Genomic DNA, 23,562 nt, shown 5'->3' on the forward strand with positions numbered 1-23,562 from the left:
AAAAATCTGGAAGAGGAGAAATAACATAGACTGTTAAAATGCCATTACTATTGGCCTGAGTAATTCTTCATAGATACTTACTTACCAGGCCTGAGGACGAGATTATCAGGTAGGTCTTGATGAACTTGTTACCTTGATAACACCACTTCTTTTTATAAATGGGCTTCAGTACTTTATACTTTCAGTAATAAAATGCTCTATTAAGTTTGTTGCCAGCCAGCCTCTCATTCAACATTCATTTCCTTTCTGACTAATGCTTCTTGTAATCTGACAGCAGTTTTAAACAACTGGCAAGGAGTCAGTAATACAGGTATGGCAGCACAAGGTGTTCTGGAGGATGGTTTGCTTTGGTATAAACATCCTATCTAAAATAGCCTTCAGGTAAGCGGAATTAAGGTTCTTTTTTATTGCCAATTTAAGTAGAAGTTCATGTTTGGAAATATAGAGAATGTTACATTTCCATACACTGTACATTTTAAAAACTGTAAGTTAAAATGAACATTATAACTTCGTAGCTTTTACTTACTTTCCTAACAAAGAGTTTAGGGAAAAAGCAGGCTGATGTATATTTTCATTTTATAAGACTTTTTATTCTAATGCCTCCAGAATCATAGATACTGAACTTGACAAGCTGTTCTTAAGAAAGATCAAAAGCAGGAAAACCAAAGGTATCAAGGAAAAAAAATCACTGGGCATGGGAATCTCTGAGCAATTAAAACTTTCATTTCCGTTCAGTGGAAAATTGTTCAAATTTGCTAAGGAGATTTTTTTGGCAGGGCCGGGGTGGGGGGTGGGGGGTGGGCCGCACACCACACAGCTTGTGGAATCTTCGTTCCCAGACCACAGATTGAACCAGGGCCCTTGGCAGTAAAAGCATGGAGTCTTCACCACTGGACTTCCAGGGTTCCCAGGAGAATTTTTATTAAAATCTGAATTCTAAGAACTGTCACAGTCTTTCAAGGTTCCTATTCTTCTTGTGCCATGGTTAGGGTCTCCAGGCCACAGAAGCAAGTATTTAGAGACAATGACCACAATCCCAAGATTCCAAGTTTCCAGGAGCATTGCAAGGAAAACATAACTGTGTTATATGTCCCTGGAGGTCCAATCCCTAAGGAATTCCTTATAGGACTACTCTAATCTATGACAGGTTTGCTGCTGCTGCTGCTAAGTCGCTTCAGTCATGTCTGAATCTGTGCAACCCCATAGACGGCAGCCCACCAGGCTCCGCTGTCCCTGGGATTCTTCAGGCAAGAACACTGGAGTGGGTTGCCATTTCCTTCTCCAGTGCATGAAAGTGAAAAGTGAAAGTGAAGTCGCTCAGTCGTGTCCAACTCTTCATGACCCCATGGACTGCAGCCCACCAGGCTCTTCCATCCATGGGATTCTCCAGGCAAGAGTACTGGAGTGGGTTGCCATTGACTTCTCTGATGACAGGTATAGGTACACATTATTAGCACTAGGAAGGATCATGAAGACAATATCTCTACTCTTTTATTAAAATACGGGAAATTAGTTCTAGAGATGATAACTGATTTGGCAAAATTAACATTGTAGTAAGTGGTCAAGACAGGACTGAAGTCTAGGTCTTGGTTTTTACCAAACAGTAAGAGAAAGGTGTAGAGGACTGGCTTAAAAGTCATAGCCTAATACATGCTTTCAGTATATCTGGTTTTTGCACTGGAAGATTTTATCATGATTCATTTAAACAGGGTAGCTACTGATTGGTTCAAAATTGAGAAAGGAGCATGACAAGGCTGTTTATTGTCACCCTGTTTATTTAACTTATACGCAGAGCACATTATGCAAAATGCCAGGCTGGATGAGTTACAAGCTTGGAATCAAGATTGCCGGGAGAAATATCAACAACCTCAGATATGCAGATGAAACCACCCTTATGGCAGAAAGTGAAGAGGAACTAAAGAGCCTCTTGATGAGGGTGAAAGAGAAGAGTGAAAAACTCAGGTTAAAATTCATTAAAAAATTAAGATCATGGCATCCAGTCCCATCACTTCATGGCAAATAGATGGGGAAACAATGGAAAGAGTGACAGACTTTCTTTTCTTGGGCTCCAAAATCACTGTGGATGGTGACTGCTGCCACGAAACTAAAAGATGCTTGCTCCTTGGAAAAAAAGCAATGACAAACCTAGACAGCATATTAAAAAGCAGAGACATTACTTTGCCTACAAAGGTCCATATAGTCAAAGCTATGGTTTTTCCAGTAGTTATGTACGGATGTAAGAGCTGGACCATAAAGAAGGCAGAGAATCTAAGAATCGATGCTTTAAAGAATTATGGTGCTGGAGAGGACTCTTGAGAGTTCCTTGGACAACAAGGAGATCAAAGCAGTCAATCTTACAGGAAATCAACTCTGAATATTCAGTGGAAGAACTGATGCTGAAACTCCAATACTTTGGCTACCTGATGTGATGTCCAAGGTCCTCCACACTTGTCTGACTCATTTTCCCTGGTTTATTACCTACCATTTCTACCATTTCTACTCTCAGACTCTTTTTCTACTCATATTTCAACCTTTAACTGAATGCAGAACACACTATGTTCTTTTATGCATTTCTACCTTTCATGAGGAACGCTGGGCTGGAAGAAGCACAAGCTGGAATCAAGATTGCTGGGAGAAATATCAATAACCTCAGATATGCAGATGACACTACCCTTATGGCAAGAAAGTGAAGAGGAACTCAAAAGCCTCTTGATGAAAGTGAAAGAGGAGAGTGAAAAGGTTGGCTTGAAGCTCAACATTCAGAAAACAAAGATCATGGCATCTGGGCCCAGCACTTCATGGGAAATGGAAAAACAGTGGAAACAGTGTCAGACTTTATTTTGGGGGGCTCCAAAATCACTGCAGATGCTGACTGCAGCCATGAAATTAAAAGACGCTTACTCCTTGGAAGGAAAGTTATGACCAACCTTGATAGTATATAAAAAGCAGAGACATTACTTTGCCAACCAAGGTCCGTCTAGTCAAGGCTATGGTTTTTCCTGTGGTCATGTATGGATGTGAGAGTTGGACTGTGAAGAAAGCTGATCGCCGAAGAATTGATGCTTTTGAACTGTGGTGTTGGAGAAGACTCTTGAGAGTCCCTTGTACTGCAAGGAGATCCAACCAGTCCATTCTAAAGGAGATCAATCCTGGGTGTTCATTGGAAGGAATTATGCTAAAGCTGAAACTCCAATACTTTGGCCACCTCATGCGACGAGTTGACTCACTGGAAAAGACTCTGATGCTGGGAAAGGTTCGGGGCGGGAGGAGAAGGGGACGACGGAGAATGAGATGGCTGGATGGCATCACCGACTCTGTGGACATGAGTTTGAGTGAACTCCGGGAGTTGGTGATGGACAGGGAGGCCTGGCGTGCTGTGATTCATGGGGTCACGGAGAGTCTGACACGACTGAGCGACTGAACTGAACTGAACTGAACCTTTCTGTATGCCAGGGACGCTCCCCTTTCCAGTCCTCCTATACTTGGGGACTGCTATTCACCTATTAAGACTCAGATCAGCTATCCCCTCCTTCAGTCCTACTTAGTGCAGAGTTACATCTTCTTCTTTCTCCCACAGTATTCTGCACATGACTATATCATGTCACATAAATACATTGTATTGGAGAAGGAAACAGCAACCCACTCCAATATTCTTGCCTGGAAAATCCCGTTGACAGGAGGAGTCTGGTGGGTTACAGTCTATGGAGTCATAAAGAGTCAGACACAGCACACACACAAACACATCATATAGAATTTAGTTGTTTATATGTCTTTCCCACTAAACTGAAGATCTGATTCATAATACCTGGGAAAATACTGTAAGAAAATAAAGAAAAACATAGTTCCTAACTTCAAGTAGCTTATAATTTTGTGAAGATGACATCCAGGTAGCTAAAGACAATAACTGTAAGAAAAGTACATATTAAAAAAGTGTCAAGATGTTTCATACCCACTGTCCACAAGAGCAGGCAAAACTTTATCAAAGATCAGAGATGTCAAAGGGACTATGGGACATTTTCAAAGATCCTTCTGTTGACTCAGAGGCAGGAAGAGCCTTTCAGGACAAGTTCAAGGATCTGATTTCTGGTTCTGGGTCAGTCACATTTATTTGCTGTGGGACTTCAGATAAATCAGTATCAAAAAAAGTTTAAAACTACAAGTGTCACTTTAGTGAATGTTAAAATTGGTATTTTTGTTCATTAGGATTACTTAGAATCAACATACAGATCATCCAGACACCATATAGTTACTGATGCAGTGGACACAGTGGTTGCTGTGCTGGGAGTCCAAGAAGTACAGAACCTGGTTTCTGCCATAGACAATCCTACAGTTTGTTTGGCAGGACATGTGGCGGCTGCCCTTATTAAAATAACCAGAAGGGAAAATATCCTAAGAGCGAAACAAATGAAACAGAAATCAGAGTAAATGCGTTCAAAAGGAGAAGCCAGTTTTGGGTGGGTTTGTCACGATAGTTTTATGACAAAGCAGTGATTTCAGTAGGCTGTGTGAGCAAAGAGTACTTTGAAACTCTTGGGTATAGATATAGAATTTTAGGGTAAATGCACAATAAAGAGTGAAGAGAACAAAGATCTCAAATAAAAGCAGTACACCAATGGGTCACAACAGCACGATTTCACAGGGCAGTTTCTGATTAGGCAGGACAAGCAGATTGCGGGTGTATCTACAGGAGGTTGCTAAGCCCCGTGGTGCCTGCTGCACTCAGAGATGTGAACACTGCTGCTAACTGCTCTCCACCAGCACTGCACAGGGAGCCAAAACTTGTCCTGTCCTGCCTGAGGATCTTGAGTCCTATCTCAGATGTGTTGCTAGGCTGGTCATATAAAGAGTCAATCTATGCCAGGTTCCAGTACATTGATCTTGATTTTTAGATTAGGGAAAATAGTCCTAAGAGGATTCATGGAGGAAAAGTGCAGATATCCTACATGATTATAATTCCTCCTGTTTTCACTGGGTAGGAGAAAAGAGAAAGTATATTAAAAGAATAATAGTCAACAAGACAGAAAAGTAGGCAGGAGGAGAAGGGAATAACAGAAGTCGAGATGGTTGGATGCCATCATCGACATGATAGACATGAATTTGAGGAGGCTCCAGGAGTTGGTGATGGACAGCGAAGGCTGGTGTGCTGCAGTCCATGAGGTCACAAAGAGTTGGACACGACTGAGCGACTGAACAACAACTTTATTAGCTATAATAGCTCAAGCACAGTGCATAGAACCCTTTTTGAATTAATGAGGCACACTGAAAGGTGATTTTTTTAATGTCAAGTTGACATGAAGATTTTGAGCTTTTATTAGACCCAAAAGGACCCAGACTTAGACTACAAAACAGAGTTCAGGGCAAGACACATCGCTTTAGTAAAACAAAGATAAGAAGACTAAATTTACATGAAGTTAAAGCTTTTTGAAAAATTAATGTGAAATGCATTTAACTCTAACAAACTGCTAGAGCTAGATTCATAAGAGGACTCTAAAAAGGATCACTATATTAAGTATATTTCTACAGTTGGAGAAAAGTGTAAGAGGCAAACTCAATTATTATTTATTAACAGCTTTAAGATAAATTATCTGGTTATTGAGACCATGCGAAACTGTCTTATGGCAGCATCATTCAATACTGCAGTGGTAAATATAAACAATGAACTGATATGAGGAGGACAGAATCAAGGGAAATAACATTTATGAAGCACTCATTATGTGTCAGGCCTTGTTGCTTTTACATTTATTATCTCACTCAACCCTCAACACAGTTTGTCATGCAGGTATTTCACAGATGAGGAAACTAAGATTCAAAGAAGTTAAATATTTAATAACTTGTCTGAAGCAACTCTGAAGAAATGAGCTACAATTCTATTAAAAGTCTACTCAACTGTATCATTAAAATTGTTTTTTCTCCTACTTAATTGCCGCTCTGGAAAGCTGAATTCTCAAATCTTGACATGTGAAATAAATGCTATGATTGCCTATATTACTCATAAACGTATAGCTGATACCTGGCTCTTAGATGTTTCGTCAATTTAACGAGATAATCACTAAAACGAGGATGACATCCAAATGAAAATAATCTAAATTTTACCGACGTTAATTATCAGCCTATTTCAGCAAATTCTTATACTGAGGAAATTGCATATCTTATTCATCACCTCTGTCTTCAAGCACATGGCACACGGGTAATGGGCCCAGTTATGGCTTCATATGCATATATTTATGATTGCTGATTTCCTGCCAGTGGTAAAAGTTTTCCAAAAGGAACTAGGATAATTTGACATAGCAGAAATACATGAAGTGGAATCTGCTACAAATAACTTAAAAAACAAAAATCAAAGCAAAAGAAAACAATAGCCATAACCAAAAAAGACTTCTTATTTCCTCCTGAGCTGAATTCCCATCTGCTTTTAAATGGCAACATGTTTTTCCATTAAGTGGAAGCTATAGCCAAGAAACCAAAGACAATGAGGCTCTGGCCACGGGGGACAGTGGGCTGCAGGGGCGGCTGATGGATGCTGCCTGCTTCAGCCTCTCCTCAGAAGATGCTCCCTAGGGACCACCTTCTCCTTTCAGTGGGAGACAAACTTCCCCTTGGGACTCTCCTTAGGATTAAAAAATATATTCTAATTCCCTGTAGACCCTTTCCAAGGAGGGAAAATGAAGTAACTCAGTATAAGGAGCTATTTCAAACTCTGGGTGTCTGTAAGCTTTCATGAAACAAAAGCACAAGGTGACAAAATAATTTTTTTTGAAAAAGTAACCCCTCTTATCCCAGTTGCTTAATAAGTGCCAATATCATCTCCATCCCAATCATCCTCTACAACTTTTTAATTAAAAAGATAAATAAAATACCACAGTTTATGTAAACATTTTCTGTTTCCAAAAAAACAGAGTGCCAGTAATTTCCTCATTTCTGACTCACCCGGACAAATTTTTGTTAAATAGCTGATACTGTACAGCCAAATAAAATTAATTTTATATACTGAATATACTGAATACTGAATATACTACTTTACTGAGAAGACAACAATCAACTGAGCAGGCAGTTTCATTTTTATACCAAAAGTGGCCACAGAGACACTTCAACACTGAAAAAGACATTGTGCATTGCTATAAGAAGTTTCCAAATGACAAATGAGAAGGGAAGGTCTATTTTTCCTAAATATAATTTTTTCAGCTTATTTAGAGTCTTTGTTAAGTATATGCTATGTAGTAGGCTTTGTGCTGAAGGACATGGCCTTGCTGGGGGAAGAAATAAATTAGTCACATCAGTGATAAAGCAGTGAGTCTGTAGGAGTCACATGACTGAAGTTCAAACTGACTTTGTTTTCACTATAAAAACCCATCAAAACTAACTGTGGCTTTCAAACGTTGTCGTGCCATTTTCATTCTGATACAGAGAAGAAAAAAAGATGAGACCTTATATTTTATGCGAAGCTAAGTTTAATCTATCTGAAATTTCCTATTGATTAATTTTAAGACTTATTTTTAGAAGATCTGATATAAAAATTAATTAGAAATGAATGTGCTTATATTTCAGGCTGAATAAGGCATGTACTACATAAGAATTAGCAAGCTGGTACAATAATTCCTGGCACCAAATGAGTTTTAATTCTCAGCCAGACAGGACCTCATTGGCTTTGATTTTTGTTTTGCACTTCTGTGTTACTATCATGAATTACTTCAAAGTGAGAAAGGCATATTTATACTTTGCTAACTGCTCTTCCACTTCACTCAAGTGAAAGATTTATGGTTTCTTCTCCTGGCTGTTTCCTGTAAACTGACATATCATATACAGGATGCCAGCCTTTGCTCTTACAGCCAAAACTAAATTTTAGAAATGCTACAGCAGTCAGCTAGCAGTAACTATATGTTACGCCAAAGAGATGCTCATGCCAAAGAGATGCTCATAAAGATTATTGTTTTAGACAGGACTTTAAATGTAAAGGCACTTTAACTGTTTCTCAAGCTTTCTACCAGAATTTTCTGCCCCAGTGGAATTTAAACATTTAAAGGGGGGAAATCAAATATACATAGTTCACAGTTGCAGAAACAACGAGTAGATCTGAGATTTTTTTTGGTTGTTGCTATTAGCTATGACTGCATGATATACTAAATCCAATTCCACATATAAATTTATACAAGACTCTGATTATCATATGGTTTATTATATATTAGTCTCTTTGGTTTTTATAGAAGACATAAAAATAACAGCAAGTAAAACAGAAAGTGGAGTCCCAGTCTGCTGGATAATTCAGAATGAAAAGAATCTGCAACTTCGTATTTATAAGCGTACTAATTTTCCAGTGAAAACCTGTATCAGTGGTATTCAGAAGACATTTCTGTGTTGAACACATGTAGAAAAGTTGCACAGATATTTTAGTGGAATTTTATTCTGTATACAAAAACAGCCTAAGTAAAGAGCTGCTAAGGAGAGAAAAATATCTCTTACTTAATATGCCATACTTAAAATTTTCATATTTTCACAGAGGTGCTGCTGTTCTTGTTTAAACTGTATTTTTACTATTAAGAGCAGGCTGGCTGTCTCTTTTATGGCTTTTATCACAGAATCTTTGTAGATTGAGAGAATTTTCCAAAAGCTTAAAAGATAATAAAATCAAGTCTTTTGTATTTTGGAGTATGTTCATGATATCTTAATATCATTTTTATGATCTCTATAAGAACACAGTAGGGAAAGTTGTACACTATTTCCATTTGCTAGGTAAAGGAATCAAAGTTCAGAAAAGTGTGTAACTGGTTGGAAGTTGCTGTATCAAGAAAAATCTTTCTTCTGTAAAAGAAGAATTTTCTACTTCTAGTCCAGTTATCTCTCCACTATATTATGCTAACTCTCTGGAGTACATTTTGAGATATAAGATAAGCCAGGTAAAAGCAAATGAAATACTGTAGGCGGCCAGGTAAAATGTAATTTAATTTTAGTGACTGTCATGTAGTGTATTTCCTGTTTTAAGATTTCTTAATATGGAGTTATTTAAAACAGCTGGCATCAAGCAATGTTCTTTGCTAATGACCCCAAACCACTGCTTTCCTCTCACCAAGGTATTTTGAGGGTAATTATCTTACCTCTGCTCCTGAATACGTATCTGTTTGGAGGATGAGTTCATTCAGATCGACCTCGTTATTGACTGGCATAAATTGAAACTGCAGGTTAAGTATTTCCCTTCTTGTTGCTGCATCTGGTAAAGGCACATAGATGATTCTATCAATTCTTCCAGGCCGCATCAAAGCCTATAAAGAAGAGGGGGCAACACAGATGAACCAAGCTCAGAACCGACATTCCTCATGAAAGGTACACAGGAAAGAGGATGCCCAGAATCTTATGAATAACTCATATTACCATAATTAGTGACTCAAATAAGTACCAGCGATTCTATATCTGCAACAAAGACTCAAACAAATAAACAATGTCAGAGTACTTTTGAAAACAGAAAAGCAGTATTTCTGAATGGCTTTTTGCTCCCTTGCAAGTAACTGTCAGGTCAGTAAAAGATGACTCTTCTCTTTTAAGGAAATGTGTATACGACTTGCATTCATCATATCAAAAGATTTGTTTTTGGATAACTTCCTGCAGTAATTCTTAAAATATGGGTTCAGCTATTTCAGAGGTCTCAAAATAACAGCTCAGATCAAAGAATACTTCTAAGAGCTGATGGCAGTCAAAAAACCTCCCTAATATTTTATTGAAGACTAATGCTTGAATTATCTTAGAAACAATGAAGTCATCTATGCTCAGAAAAAACATACTGAGCATGTACTATATACCAGACTTTGTTCTTGGTTCTAGGAAATAGCATGAATAAGATAGCTATGTGTGAAACCAATTATAGTGATAGTTATTCATGTCTTTGAATATACTAATAACCTTTGAATTGTATATTTTAAGTGAATGAATTTTATGGTATGTGAATTATATCTTAATAAAACTGTTAAAAGAAATAAGGGTCTAAAGTGTGTCTGTTAACAGGATGCAGCAGCTTTTAGTGGGGGCAGTCAGAGAAAGCCTCTTTGAAGAAATAAATTTTGCAGATACTCCTGCTGCTGCTGCTGCTAAGTCGCTTCAGTCGTGTCCGACTCTGTGCGACCCCATAAACGGCAGCCAACAGGCTCCACCGTCCCTGGGATTCTCCAGGCAAGAACACTGGAGTGGGTTGCCATTTCCTTCTTCAATGCATGAAAGTGAAAAGTGAAAGTGAAGTCACTCAGTCATGTCTGACTCGTTGCGACCCCATGGACTGCAGCCTACCAGGATCCTCCGTCCATGGGATTTTCCAGGCAAGAGTACTGGAGTGGGTTGCCACTGACTTCTCCAGCAGATACTCCTAGAAGTCACCCATACAGAAATTTGGGGAAAGAGAACTCAAGGTAAAGGAAACATCAAGTGCAAAGGCACAGATGACTGGTACGTTCCAGAGAAATAAAAAATCCCACTGTGGTAGAAATCATGAATAAAGTGAAAAGATGTAGAAAATGTGGTGAGAGAGATAGTCACAGGCAGATTATAAGGCCTTAAACAACACGGTGAAGAGTGTGGATTGTATTCTAATTGCAATCAGAAGCCATTGGAAGTCTTTAAGCAGGAAGGTGAAATGATAAGATTTACATGAAAAGATCATTCTTATGGGACAAAAATTGTCTAACATATACATAGTAAAAATCCAAGAAAAGATGGGGTAGAAAAAAATATTTGAAGAAAAAGCTGAAAATTCCTCCCAGTTGGTAAACAAACATGAACTGACACGCTCAAGAAGCTCAATGAATTTCAAACAAAATAGCTACAAAGAAAACCATACACAAACATATTACAGTCAAACTGCTGAAAACTAAAGATGCCAGAGTGAACACAGGGAACAATGATTTGAATCACCAATGACTCTCAATCAAAACGATGTGGAAACCAGTAGAACAGCATCTTTAAAATGCTGAAAGAATGAAAATGTCATCCCAGAATTCTATTCCCAGTGGAAGTACACTTCAATAACGAAGGAAAAATGAAGTCACTTTCAGATGTAACAGAAAACCAAGGAATACCTACCAGTAGACCTTTCCACTGGAAGAAAACCAGTAGATCTACACTACAGAAAATGCTGAAGGAAGTTCTTAAGATTGAAGGGAAATGACATGAGATGAAAAACTGAATCTTCAGAAAGAAAGAAAGTGGACTGGAAATGAAATACCACAAACATGTAGACTCCTTAGATATGCCAAAAATTACTCTTGCTACTGGCATAATGAGAAATAGTACTCCTTGAATATATGAGATACTCACTTATAATGCAAAACAGTGTATTCTTATGTGTATTTATGAATATGAAGTATCTAGAAAAAAGATGTGATAGGAATACAGAAAGTATGGAAGACAAGAACTCAGACATGAATCTCTTTTAATTATAAAACCCAAAACAACAATAACAACAACAAACAAAATCTTAAACATGTAGCTGGGACCACACATAAAACACTATAGAAAACACAAACATTGAAACTTCATATGGTTGCTCTGTGGGACTTAGTTGTTAGGGAATTGGCATAAAAAAATGACGATATCCTGTGAGTAATAAATTATCCTTTGTCTCTGACTCAGGAGTCTCATGTCTTTTGCCAGACTCTATGAAATTATGGCAGGCTAACTTGTTAGCTTTCAAATAGGGTATAGTCTCAGAACCTTCATATTTCTTAATATGTATGTTCCTAATAATGAAGCCTCAACATATATACAGCAAAAATTGACAGGATTAAAAAGATAATAAATATAAATTCACAACATAAATAGGAGATTTTAACACTCTTCTTTTAGTAATTAATAGAACTAGAAAACAAATCAGTAAGACAGAGAGGATCTAACAAGACCATCAATTACCCAGACCTAACTGAAATTTGTATATAGGCCATCACGTCCAATAACTGCAGAATACATATTTTTTTCAAGTACACTTGGGTATATTCACCAAGACAGCCCATATGATAAGCAGTAAAACAAAACTCAACAAATTCAAAACGATTGAAATCATACAGAGTAGAGCTCTAAATACAAGAAGTTAGTCATGAATAAAAATAAGACACAGGAAAATCCCAAACACATTAGAAATTAAACAACATACTTCTAAATAAGATATTAATCAAAGATGCAATCACAAAGAAAATTAGAAAATGTTTCAAGTTGAATGATAATGAAAATTCAACAAATGAAGATGTGTGAAATATACTTAAAGCAATGCTTAGAGGCAAATTTATAACTTTAAATGCTTGTAAGAGTAAAGAAGTCTAAAATTAATGACCTAAGTTTCAAGAGTAAGTACAAGGAAGGAAACATGAGAGCAGAAATCAATGAAATGGGAAACAAGCAAGAGAGAAAAATCAACAAAGGTTAAGAGTGGTTTTCCACAAAGATTTAAAAAATTGATTAAATTCTAGCTAGACTGAACAAGGATAAAAGAACAAATTAGAAATAAAAAAAAGGTTTATCACTAAAAGATCCTAAAGATAATAAAAGGATAATCGAATATTATGAACAACTTTGACAATAAACAAATTTCTCCAGAAATTCAAGATGAAAACGGACAGAAAATGAAAACATAAAATCAGAATAGCTCTACATTTATTTTTTTTAATGGAACTGAACTCATCAAATTGAATTCATTATAACCGACCTTCCCATTAAGAAAAATCCAAAACCAGATGGCTTCCCTTCTGCATTTTACCAGAGAAGAAATAACACCAAAATTATAAGAAAGAACACCACAATCACTTTAGGATATAGAGAAGGGAATACTTCTCAACTTGTTTTAAAAGCCAGTATGATACTAACTCTAAAACTTGAGAAAGATATCACAAAAATGGAAAATTACAGACTGATGACACCTTCATAAACACAGACCTAAAAATTCTTTAAAAACATTGACAAATAGAATCTAATAATATATAAAATGGATAAATCATAATAACCAAGTAAGAATCATCCCAGGAATGTAAGGTTAGTTTAACCCTCAAAATCCATTGAGTATAATTCACCACAGTAACAGAATAAAGGAGAAAGACCATATGATCACTTCAGTTTGTGCAGAAAAACTAAAGACAAAATTTAAGATCTATTCACGATAAGAACGTTCTCAGCAAACTAGGACTAGAAGGGAACTTCTTCAATATAATATAAGGTACTATAAAAACCTACAGGTCACATCATATTTAACGTCAAAATATTGAATGCTTTCTACCTAAGATCAAGAACAAGGTAAAAAACTCACCACTTCCACCTAACATTATAACAGAAGTACTAGCCTTTGCAATAAAGCAAAACGAGAGTGGACAGAGTATGGGGGAAGGAGGTATGGAACTTGGAATAGTAAAAAGTAAAATACTATCTTCCTTTACCGAGAATATATAATAGTTTATATAAACTCCTAAGCAATCTACAAAACAACTAATAGCAAGATTAGAGGATACAAGTTTAATACTAGAAAAGATGCATAAAAATTACAAAGACTTTAAAAAAACCTGACAAAGTGATCATAAAATTTATATAGAAATGCAAATAACTGAGAATTAAAAGCTAACAAAAAAAAAGAACAAAGTTGAACGATTTATCTGACTTGAAAACTTATAATGCTAATAAAGACACAAGATAGTATGATAAGGTCTATAAGACAGATATAGCAGATTAATAGAACAGAATATGGAGTCCATATTTTTTATTTTTAACACATTCAGTGAGGAAAGCAAAGTAATTTAAGACATGATGCTCAATGACTAGATACTCACATTTTTTAAAATGAACATTACCTCTTAATTCACTCCAAACTTAACTTGAGATGAATCATGAATCTCAATGTAACAGCTAAAACTACTAGAAGTATTAAAAAATCGATAAACTGGTCTTTATAAAAATAAACCCTTCTCTTCTAAAGATACCTTTAACAAAATAAAAGACAAGCCACAGAATGGGATAAAATATTTACAACAGGCATATCTAATGAATAACTTGTATTCAATTATAAAAATAAACCTTGAAATTCAATAAGAAAATAAACAACCCAATAGAAAGTAGGCAAGAAACCTAAACAGATTCAGATATAAGAAACTATAGGACTGGCAAGCAAGCAAATGTTGAATAAAAAGTAGCACAGAATCATGGTTCATCAGATCAATGCAAATTTAAGCCACAATGAGATATCATTACTTTCTCATAAGAATGGTTAAAACTAAAGAAACTGACAATACCAAAGATTGAATAAGGATACAGAAAAATTGATGAAAGTGAAAGAGGAGAGTGAAAAGGCTGGCTTGAAGCTCAACATTCAGAAAACAAAGATCATGGCATCTGGTCCCATCACTTCATGGGAAATAGATGGGAAAACAGTGGAAACAGTGTCAGACTTTATTTTTTGGGGCTCCAAAATCACTGCAGATGCTGATTGCAGCCATGAAATTAAAAGACACTTACTCCTTGGAAGGAAAGTTATGACCAACCTAGATAGTATATTAAAAAGCAGAGACATTACTTTGCCAACAAAGGTCCATCTAGTCAAGGCTATGGTTTTTCCCATGCTCATGTATGGATGTGACAGTTGGACTGTGAAGAAAGCTGATTGTCGAAGAATTGATGCTTTTGAACTGTGGTGCTGGAGAAGACTCCTGCGAGTCCCTTGGACTGCAAGGAGATCCAACCAGTCCATCCTAAAGGAGATCAGTCCTGGGTGTTCATTGGAAGGACTGATGCTAAAGCTGAAACTGTAATACTTTGGCCACCTCATGTGAAGAGTTGACTCACTGGAAAAGACTCTGATGCTGGGAAGAATTGGGGGCGGGAGGAGAAGGGGACGACAGAGAATGAGATGGCTGGATGGCATCACCGACTTGATGGACATGAGTTTGAGTGAACTCTGGGAGTTGGTGATGGAAAGGGAGGCCTGGCGTGCTGTGATTCATGGGGTCGCAAAGAGTCAGACACGACTGAGAAACTGAACTGACCTGAACTGAACTGATAGGCTCTTAATTGAAATATAAAATAGCACAACTACTGTGGAAAACTGGCAGTTTAGAAAGTTCCCCAGCAGAACAACACAGCCACTCTACTGCTGGGTGCGTATCCAAGAGGAGCAAAAACAGACAGCCATGCATAGTTGTACACAGATGTTCATAGCAGCTTAATTTACAACAGCCCCAAGGTGCAAATAATCCAAATGTTTACCAATTCATGAATGAACAAATATGTATTTATACATAATAGAATACCACTCAGCAATAAAATAGAAAAACTACTGCTACACTCAATAACATGGACAAGTCTCAAAACCATTGTGCTGAGTTAAAGAAAGAAGACATTGAAAACTGCATACTATATATTCCATTTATATAAAACATGTAAAAATTTTCAATCTAATCTATATAAAAAGCAAACAAATGGCTGGCTGGAGCCTGGTGTAAAGGGAAAGATGGATTGCCAAGGATCAAAAGGAACCTTTCAGGCTGACTGAAATGTTCTATTATTACGTCATGATTGCAGAAGTGGTTTTTTCACAGGTACACACACACACACACACACGTAAATTAGTTGAATTATACTCTTTAAGTTTATGCAGTTTACTATATGCAAATTATAGCTAAATAAAGATGATTAAAATTCTTAGTATTATACTTATATAATTATATAATATCAACATATATTATATATATCGATATATGATACTGAGATTCTCAATATTAAGTATCAGTAAACTTAAGGGCATTAGAGATGTTTTCAGATCTTTTCTTTTTGAACAGACTGTGTTCTTGGACTAAGTTTTTGAAAAGTAATATAACCATTCAATAAGAGAAAGAACATTTTCTTAACAAGCTATTATAGCTCAATTTCTATGATTTGGCCATGTATATGGATGACAGGCCTCACACCATTCCAATTCAAGACAAGTATATCTCCCACTTTAAAAAAAAAATCACCTGATATTTATATTTAGAGTTGCAAATAGAATATTAAAACTCATGGAGTCAATACTATGTATCTTATAGGTGCTTCATAAATTGCTCAGGAAAATGTTAGCAGATAAAATGAAAAAAAAAAAAAGATTTTCTTGTTAAAATAAGTTAGGGCAACACTGGGTAGAAACAAAACTAAACAGGTTTCTACATGCAGGAATGTTTGGAGCTGATACTAACAGGTATGAGAAATCTCCGAGAGAACTGCATTTAGAAATTCTACTCCAAATTCTCATCATAGACTATCTCAAAAGTTAATATTACATTTCCACTTTGGAAAAAAGTGTTGCATACTTTTTGCACATATCACAATACATAGAATATGCTGAGCATTTAATATGTACTAATTTTTAAGTCATGTACAAATTAGAAAACAAAAAGTCAATTAACAAATACATAGTAAATATAGTGTCCTTGTTTAAAAATGAATGCTTTAATTATTTTTAGACTATTCACCACACCTAACATTAGTTCATTAGGTAGAAATGACGCATGATTATCTTGAAATGTATTTTATCATAGAATTAAAACCTGTACCTCAATCACTGGGATCACTTCTTCCCTATCTCAAACAAACAGATTCAGGATTTGGGACATTAGGATGATACCAGTAAAGACACTTTTTTCAAATTATTAAAAATGTTGTCTAAGATCAACATTAATATTTATATAGCCCTTAAGAATGTGGTAGGCTACAGTCCATGGGGTCGCAAAGAGTCGGACATGACTGAGTGACTTAACTAAGAATCTATAAATCTATTTTCACATAGCAAATTTCACTTAATATTATTCTAAATTCTGTGAATTAGATAGTTTACCCCCCATTAAGAAAAAAAATGAGGCCCAAGATCAAGCAATAAATGATAGAAATTGAACTGAAATCAGGAGGACTCTGAATGTTGAGTCACACCTTTTCTTTTTTACTGTCTTGCCACTAGACTATGACACTCAGTATCAATGGATGAACGAAAAAAAATTCTTGTTCTGAAATATAACATAAATGATCAATAAATTAAAGAATTCTTTCACTCAAAAAAAGAAAAAAAAGATTATACCTTTACTATGTGCCAGGCTCCTTTTTAGTTGCTAGGGATACAACTGTGAATGGCTTGGTTAGTTTTTTAAAGCTGAATTATCCTTTTCACCTTTCTGGGAAAACTAGTCATTCTAGGCTATTTTAAAATTTCCTTTCTAATAACTGAAAGAATAACACAGCAAAGGATATAGAGCACACACGTCATCTGAGTCTCTGGAACAACACTCAGCAAGCATCTGTGCTCCATCCTCACCCCTTCTCCCCTAAGTTGTAGCTGTCCCTGGGCAATGGAGGTTGAGTATACTTCAACGATTATAACTTTGTCTGGGCCAACAGCCAGCTAAGCCTTTTCTGGCTTGATCTTGTCAGTGAAAGTTAGCTTTAAAAAAGGTAGGAAAGAGCTTTCCTTCCTGTAAAACCCTGAATGAGTTAACACCCTTCCTAGAATTTCTTTAAAAATACTGTTCTGCAATACTAGGGTAGAAGAATGTATTCTGAATGATGGCATCTGCTGTTATTTTTAAATCACCATATGACAATTCTCAATGAAAAAAAAAGCCCAGGCTTCCTAAAACTACTGGTTGCAAGGGCATAGACACTGTAGCCTTATATTCAGTTCAGTTCAGTTCAGTCACTCAGTCGTGTCCGACTCTTTGCGACCCCATGAATTGCAGCACGCCAGGCCTCCCTGTCCATCACCAACTCCCAGAGTTCACTCAAACTCATGTCCATCGAGTTGGTGACGCCATCCAGCCATCTCATTCTCTGTCTTTCCCGTCTCCTTCTGCCCCCAATCCTTCCCAGCATCAGAGTCTTTTCCAGTGAGTCAACTCGTCTCATGAGGTGGCCAAAGTATTGGAGTTTCAGCTTAAGGATCAGTCCTTCCAATGAACACCCAAGATTGACCTCCTTTAGAATGGACTGGTTGGATCTCCTTGCAGTCCAAGGGACTCTCAAGAGTCTTAACTCTAGGTTAAACAACTGTTGGGCAAACAGCCTTTTAAAGAGGACTTTTTCAACATCTTGGGCAAGTCTCTATACCTCTAACAACCTCAGTTTCCTCACAAGTGAGAATGATAGTGGTTTTTTAATTAGAGAACACTATATACTTCTGATAAGAATTTCCCTCAAACTACACAAGAAGAGAAAACATCCCCATGCAATTCTGCAAATAATTCCACTGAGTTCAAGTGAAATCTGCTTGTGCACCTCGCACTAAGCATGACTATATTAGATGACCTTTTACATGGGCCTTCCGGACTCAATCCCATATACTATCTTACTCAAGGCAATTCCTGATTACATAACATGGTCTTTACTGAAAAGGTGTTAGTATAATTTTAGTAATTACACTACTTAATTAAACTAACACTACTCCCTTTCTTTCCTCCGACCTTTACAAAATGAACTCTACCTTTTCTGTCTTTTAAATTCTGAAATTCAACATTTGCAATTTTATATTCTGTCAATGTTCAAATCTAATTTAATTAACACAGAAATACTTGTTCACACCAAAGCATTATAATAGACACTCTGAAAAATTAGGTTCTGTTGGCTCCTATTCATTTAAAATGATCAACAAGGCTTTTAGAAGGATTAAGAGAAATGATGTATGTAAATCATCTAGCACTGTGTCTGGCACAGGCTGGTGTTCAATAAACACAATACGCCTACCCCCTTTAAAAGAAAGAAAATGATCAACATGGGTGTGTATGTGAGTGTAGGGAATGTCTTCTATTACAAAGAAAAGCAATACTGAGCCTTTACATTTTACTGTGATGAAAACATATCAATATATCATGATTCATGGAGAAAACAGTTCCAGAAAGTAGGGAGAGAGGTGGATCCTTGGTAACAGCTCTGATTTATTTCAAAGAAACCTTGGACTTACTCTAGGCATCTTTCTCTCTAAATTCAACTGATTAATAGGTGTGGTTAATGCTACCTCTTAAATCTCTCTTGAAACTGTCACTTGTATTCCATCTTCTTTATTATTTGTTTGTGTGTTTGTTTACTGTCTGTCTTTCCCAACAGACTGCAGGCGGAATGTAATGGCAGATATCATATTCTGCCATTCAATACACTCATTTTCAAGGCACTCAATACATGCTTACTCAATGAAGTCAGGCCAACATAATCTCTTGTCTTGAATACCATAACTATATAGCTAGTTGTTTTTCTGCCGGCAGTCTTACTTGTTCCTTTTCTCCCTCTCTCCGTCTACATCACTGCTGAGTGATTATTCTAACTGCAAATACTATAACTTCCTATTTTCTAATCATTGAATAGCACCTCAAGGAAAAAAGTCAAATTCAAGCATAGTATTTCAGGCTTCTATAATTTTGGTGTAACTCTCTCAACTTATCTGCAGCTACTTTTCCTTTCTCATCCTCTGACTCCAAGAGCATCTAAGCATTCAGAGTTAGCCAAACTCCATGCTGCTTTCTGCAACCCTGCTCTCACACATAATTCACTCTCAGCTCTGAATGACATTTTATCTCCTAGCCTATCAGGTGAACTCCATTTCTTGTTCAAGTTTCAACTTAAAAGTCTTTTCTTTTATACAACCTTCTATGACTTCTGAGTACCATATAACATGTAATTTGGCATACAGGTTAAAAATGAGGGGACAAGAATCAGTCTAACTGGGTTAAAATTCTAGCTCCATCATGTATTATCTGTGTGTTTAGATAAATCATTTAAACTTCTTGGTACCTTAAAACCCTTAACAGTGCTAGTTACTCAGAGGATGACTCTATGGATTGAATCATATAATCTATATAAAGGGCTCAGCACAGTGCTTGGTACATGGCATGCATGTTTCAATTTAGATGTTATTATCATCGTTACTGTTCCTGTATAATTATCCCAGTACTTGACTGCACTCCTTGAATATAGGGAATGCTAGTTATCTTTGGATCCTAAAACCTGGCACAAGGTAAGCATTAATGTTCTTTGAATGAATAAAAGAATAAATGTTCTAAAACCACGAGGTCAGAATAATAGCAGACAAATCAGGTTAAAATACAGATTCTTGATTTATGTTTCTAAATCTCAGTGTTTAAAAGGGATTACTATTTAACAACTTTCAACTTGCCTCTTCCTCTCCCTGCATCTTATCATAGTCTCAGAAATGAGACTTTCAGTAATAGGGAAAGGAAAAGTTATAGAAATATGCTTGCTCTCTTCATCAGGAATCTAATAAAGGAATCATTGAGAGAGGAGGTCCTAGAATATGCCTGTATTTATTAAATCTTTTTGTGTTGCTGATCCACATTACTCAGCCTAGAGATGAATACAGTTGACTTCTGGGAATGTTTCTTGTGTTGTCTGATTTGCATTTCTCTAACAATTAGTTTTCATTCCAATCCCAAAGAAAGGCAATGCCAAAGAATGCTCAAACTACCTACAATTGTACTCATCTCACAGGCTAGTAAAGTCATGCTCAAAATTCTCCAAGCCGGGCTTCAGCAATACGTGAACCGTGAACTTCCAGATGTTCAAGCTGGTTTTAGAAAAAGCAGAGGAACCAGAGATCAAATTGCCAACATTCGCTGGATCATTGAAAAAGCAAGAGAGTTCCAGAAAAACATCTATTTCTGCTTTATTGACTATGCCAATGTTTTTGTGTGGATCACAATAAACTGTGGAAAATTCCTCAAGAGATGGGAATACCAGACCACCTGACCTGCCTCTTGAGAAACCTATATGCAGGTCAGGAAGCAACAGTTAGAACTGGACATGGAACAACAGACTGGTTCCAAATAAGAAAAGGAGTACATCAAGGCTGCATATTGTCACCTTGCTTATTTAACTTATATGCAGAGTACATCATGAGAAATGCTGGACTGGAAGAAGCACAAGCTGGAATCAAGATTGCTGGAAGAAATATCAATAACATCAGATATGCAGATGACACCACCCTTATGGCAGAAAGTGAAGAAGAACTAAACAGCCTCTTGATGAAAGTACAAGAGGAGAGTGAAAAAGTTGGCTTAAACCTCAACATTCAGAAAACTAAGATCATGGCATCTGGTCCCATCACTTCATGGGAAACAGATGGGGAAACAGTGGAAACAGTGTCAGACTTCATTTTCTTGGGCTCCAATATCGCTGCAGATGGTGACTGCAGCCATGAAATTAAAAGACGCTTACTCCTTGGAAGGAAAGTTAAGACCAACCTAGATAGCATATTAAAAAGCAGAGACATTACTTTGCCAACCAAGGTCCATCTAGTCAAGACTATGGTTTTTCCAGTGGTCATGTATGGATGTGAGAATTGGACTGTGAAGAAAGCTGAACGCTGAAGAATTGACGTTTTTGAACTGTGGTGCTGGAGAAGACTCTTGAGAGTCCCTTGGACTGCAAGGAGATCCAACCAGTCCATTGTAAAGGAGATCAGTCCTGGGTGTTCCTTGGAAGGACTAATTCTGAAGCTGAAACTCCAATACTTTGGCCACCTCATGTGAAGAGCTGACTCACTGGAAAAGACCCTGATGCTGGGAGGGATTGGGGGCAGGAGGAGAAGGGGACGATAGAGAATGAGATGGCTGGATGGCATCACCGACTCGATGGGCATTAATTTGGGTAAACTCCGGGATTTGGTGATGGACAGGGAGGCCTGGCGTGCTGTGATTCATGGGGTCGCAAAGAGTCGGACACGACTGAGTGACTGAACTGAACTATTAGTGATGCTGAGTATTTTTTATGTGCCTGTTGGCCATCTGTATGTCTTCTTTCAAAAAATGTCTATTCAGGTTCTTCTGCCCATTTATGATTGGGTTATTTGTCTTTTGGTATTGAGTTGTATGAACTGTTTGCACATTTTGGATATTAACCCTTGCTAGCTGCCTCATTTGCAAATTATTTTCTCCCATTCTTCTGTAGGTTGTCTTTCCATTTTGAGGGTTTCCTTTCCTGTGCAAAGTTTTTAAGCTTGATTAGGGCCCATTTGACTATTTTTCCTTTTCTTTCTTTTGCCTTGGGAAAATGATTTAAGAAAATATTGCTACAAATTATGTTAGAGTGTTCAACCTATGTTTTCTTCTAAGAGTTTTACATGTCACATGTTATACTTAGGTCTTTAAACTATTTTGAGTTTATTTTGTATATATGATGTGAGACAGTGTTAGAATTTCACTAATTTACATGTAGCTGTCCAACTTTCCCAACACCACTTGTTGAAGACTTTTTTCTCCATCATACATTCTTGCTTCATTGTCATAGATTAAGTGACCATAGTTGTGTGGGTTTATTTCTGGGCTCTCTAATCTGCTCCACCGATCTATATGTCTTTTTTTGTATCAGTATCATGTTGCTTTGATCACTGTAGGCTTGTAGTATAGTCTGAAGTCTGGAGGGATTATGTCTCCAGCTTTGTTTTTTTTTTCCCTTAGGACTGTCTTGGCAATTAATTGTGGGTCTTTTATGATTCCATGCAAATTTTAGGTTTATTTGTTATAGTTCTGTGAAAAATGTCATGGATATTTTGATAGGGATTGTATTAAATCTGTAGATTGTTTTGGGTCATTTGACCATTTTAATAATACTAACCCCTCTAATCTAAGAGCATGGGACAGTTTTCCATTTCTTTGAATCATCTTCAATTTTCTTTATCAATGTTTTATAGTTTTCAGCATATAGGTCTTTCGCCTCTTTGTTACATTTATTCCCAGGAATTTTTTTGGATGTGATTTTCAATGGGATTTTTTTTTATACTTTCTGACATTTCATTGTTAGTATAAAGAAATGCAACAGATATCTGTATGTTAATCTTATATCCTGCTGCTGCTGCTGCTAAGTCGCTTCAGTAGTGTCCGACTCTTCATGACCCCATGGACTGCAGCCTACCAGGCTCCTCTGTCCATGGGATTTTCCAGGCAAAAGTACTCAAGTGGGGTGCCACTGCTTTCTCTATATCCTGCTACCTTGCTGAATTTACCAGTTCTTACAGTTTTTGTGTGGAGGCTTTAGTGTTCTCTATATGGAGTATCACATCATCTGCAAATGGTATCCCTTTCAATTTGGATACTTTTTATTTCTTTTTCTTGTCAGAATGCTGTGGCTAGGGCTTCTAGTGCTATATTGAATAGAAGAAGTAAAGAGTGAGTATACTTGTCTAGTTCCTGAATTTAGCAGGAAGGCTTTCAGCTCTTTACCTTTGAGTATTGTGTTAGCTGTGGGTTTGTCAAAAAGGGTTTAATTATGTTGAGATATGTTCCCTCTATACCTACTTTAAGTTTTTATTATGAATGGATGTTGAATTTTCTTAAGTGTTTTTTCTGTGTCTTAAGATGATCATGTGTTTTTTGTGTTAACTTTTGTTAATGTGGTATATCACATTAATTGACTTCTGCACTGTTCAATCATCCTTGTGATCCTGGACTGAAACCAACTTGATCACGACATATTGCTGTTATGAGCCGTGAACAACATGGGATTTGTGGCCTCCGGAGGAGAGGAATTTGATCCAGAGCCAGAGATGAGGCTTGATCACTTGGGGCTTTTTTGTGTAGCAAAGTTTTATTAAAG

General features: G+C 36.8%; 1 protein-coding gene across 1 annotated transcript in view; it reads right to left on the reverse strand.

Moving 5' to 3' along the window:
* Positions 1-23,562, reverse strand: part of AFG2A (AAA ATPase AFG2A) — a 348,050-nt gene that overhangs the window by 58,113 nt on the left and 266,375 nt on the right. The window contains exon 15 of the mRNA XM_055404743.2: positions 9,090-9,254. Coding sequence (XP_055260718.2) covers positions 9,090-9,254 — 165 coding nt within the window. The remainder of the gene's footprint in view (positions 1-9,089; positions 9,255-23,562) is intronic.

Source organism: Moschus berezovskii, chromosome 19 (assembly GCF_049115385.1).
Source record: "Moschus berezovskii isolate FMDL1 chromosome 19, NW_MosBer_1.0, whole genome shotgun sequence".
NCBI classification, from domain to species: Eukaryota; Metazoa; Chordata; class Mammalia; order Artiodactyla; family Moschidae; genus Moschus; species Moschus berezovskii.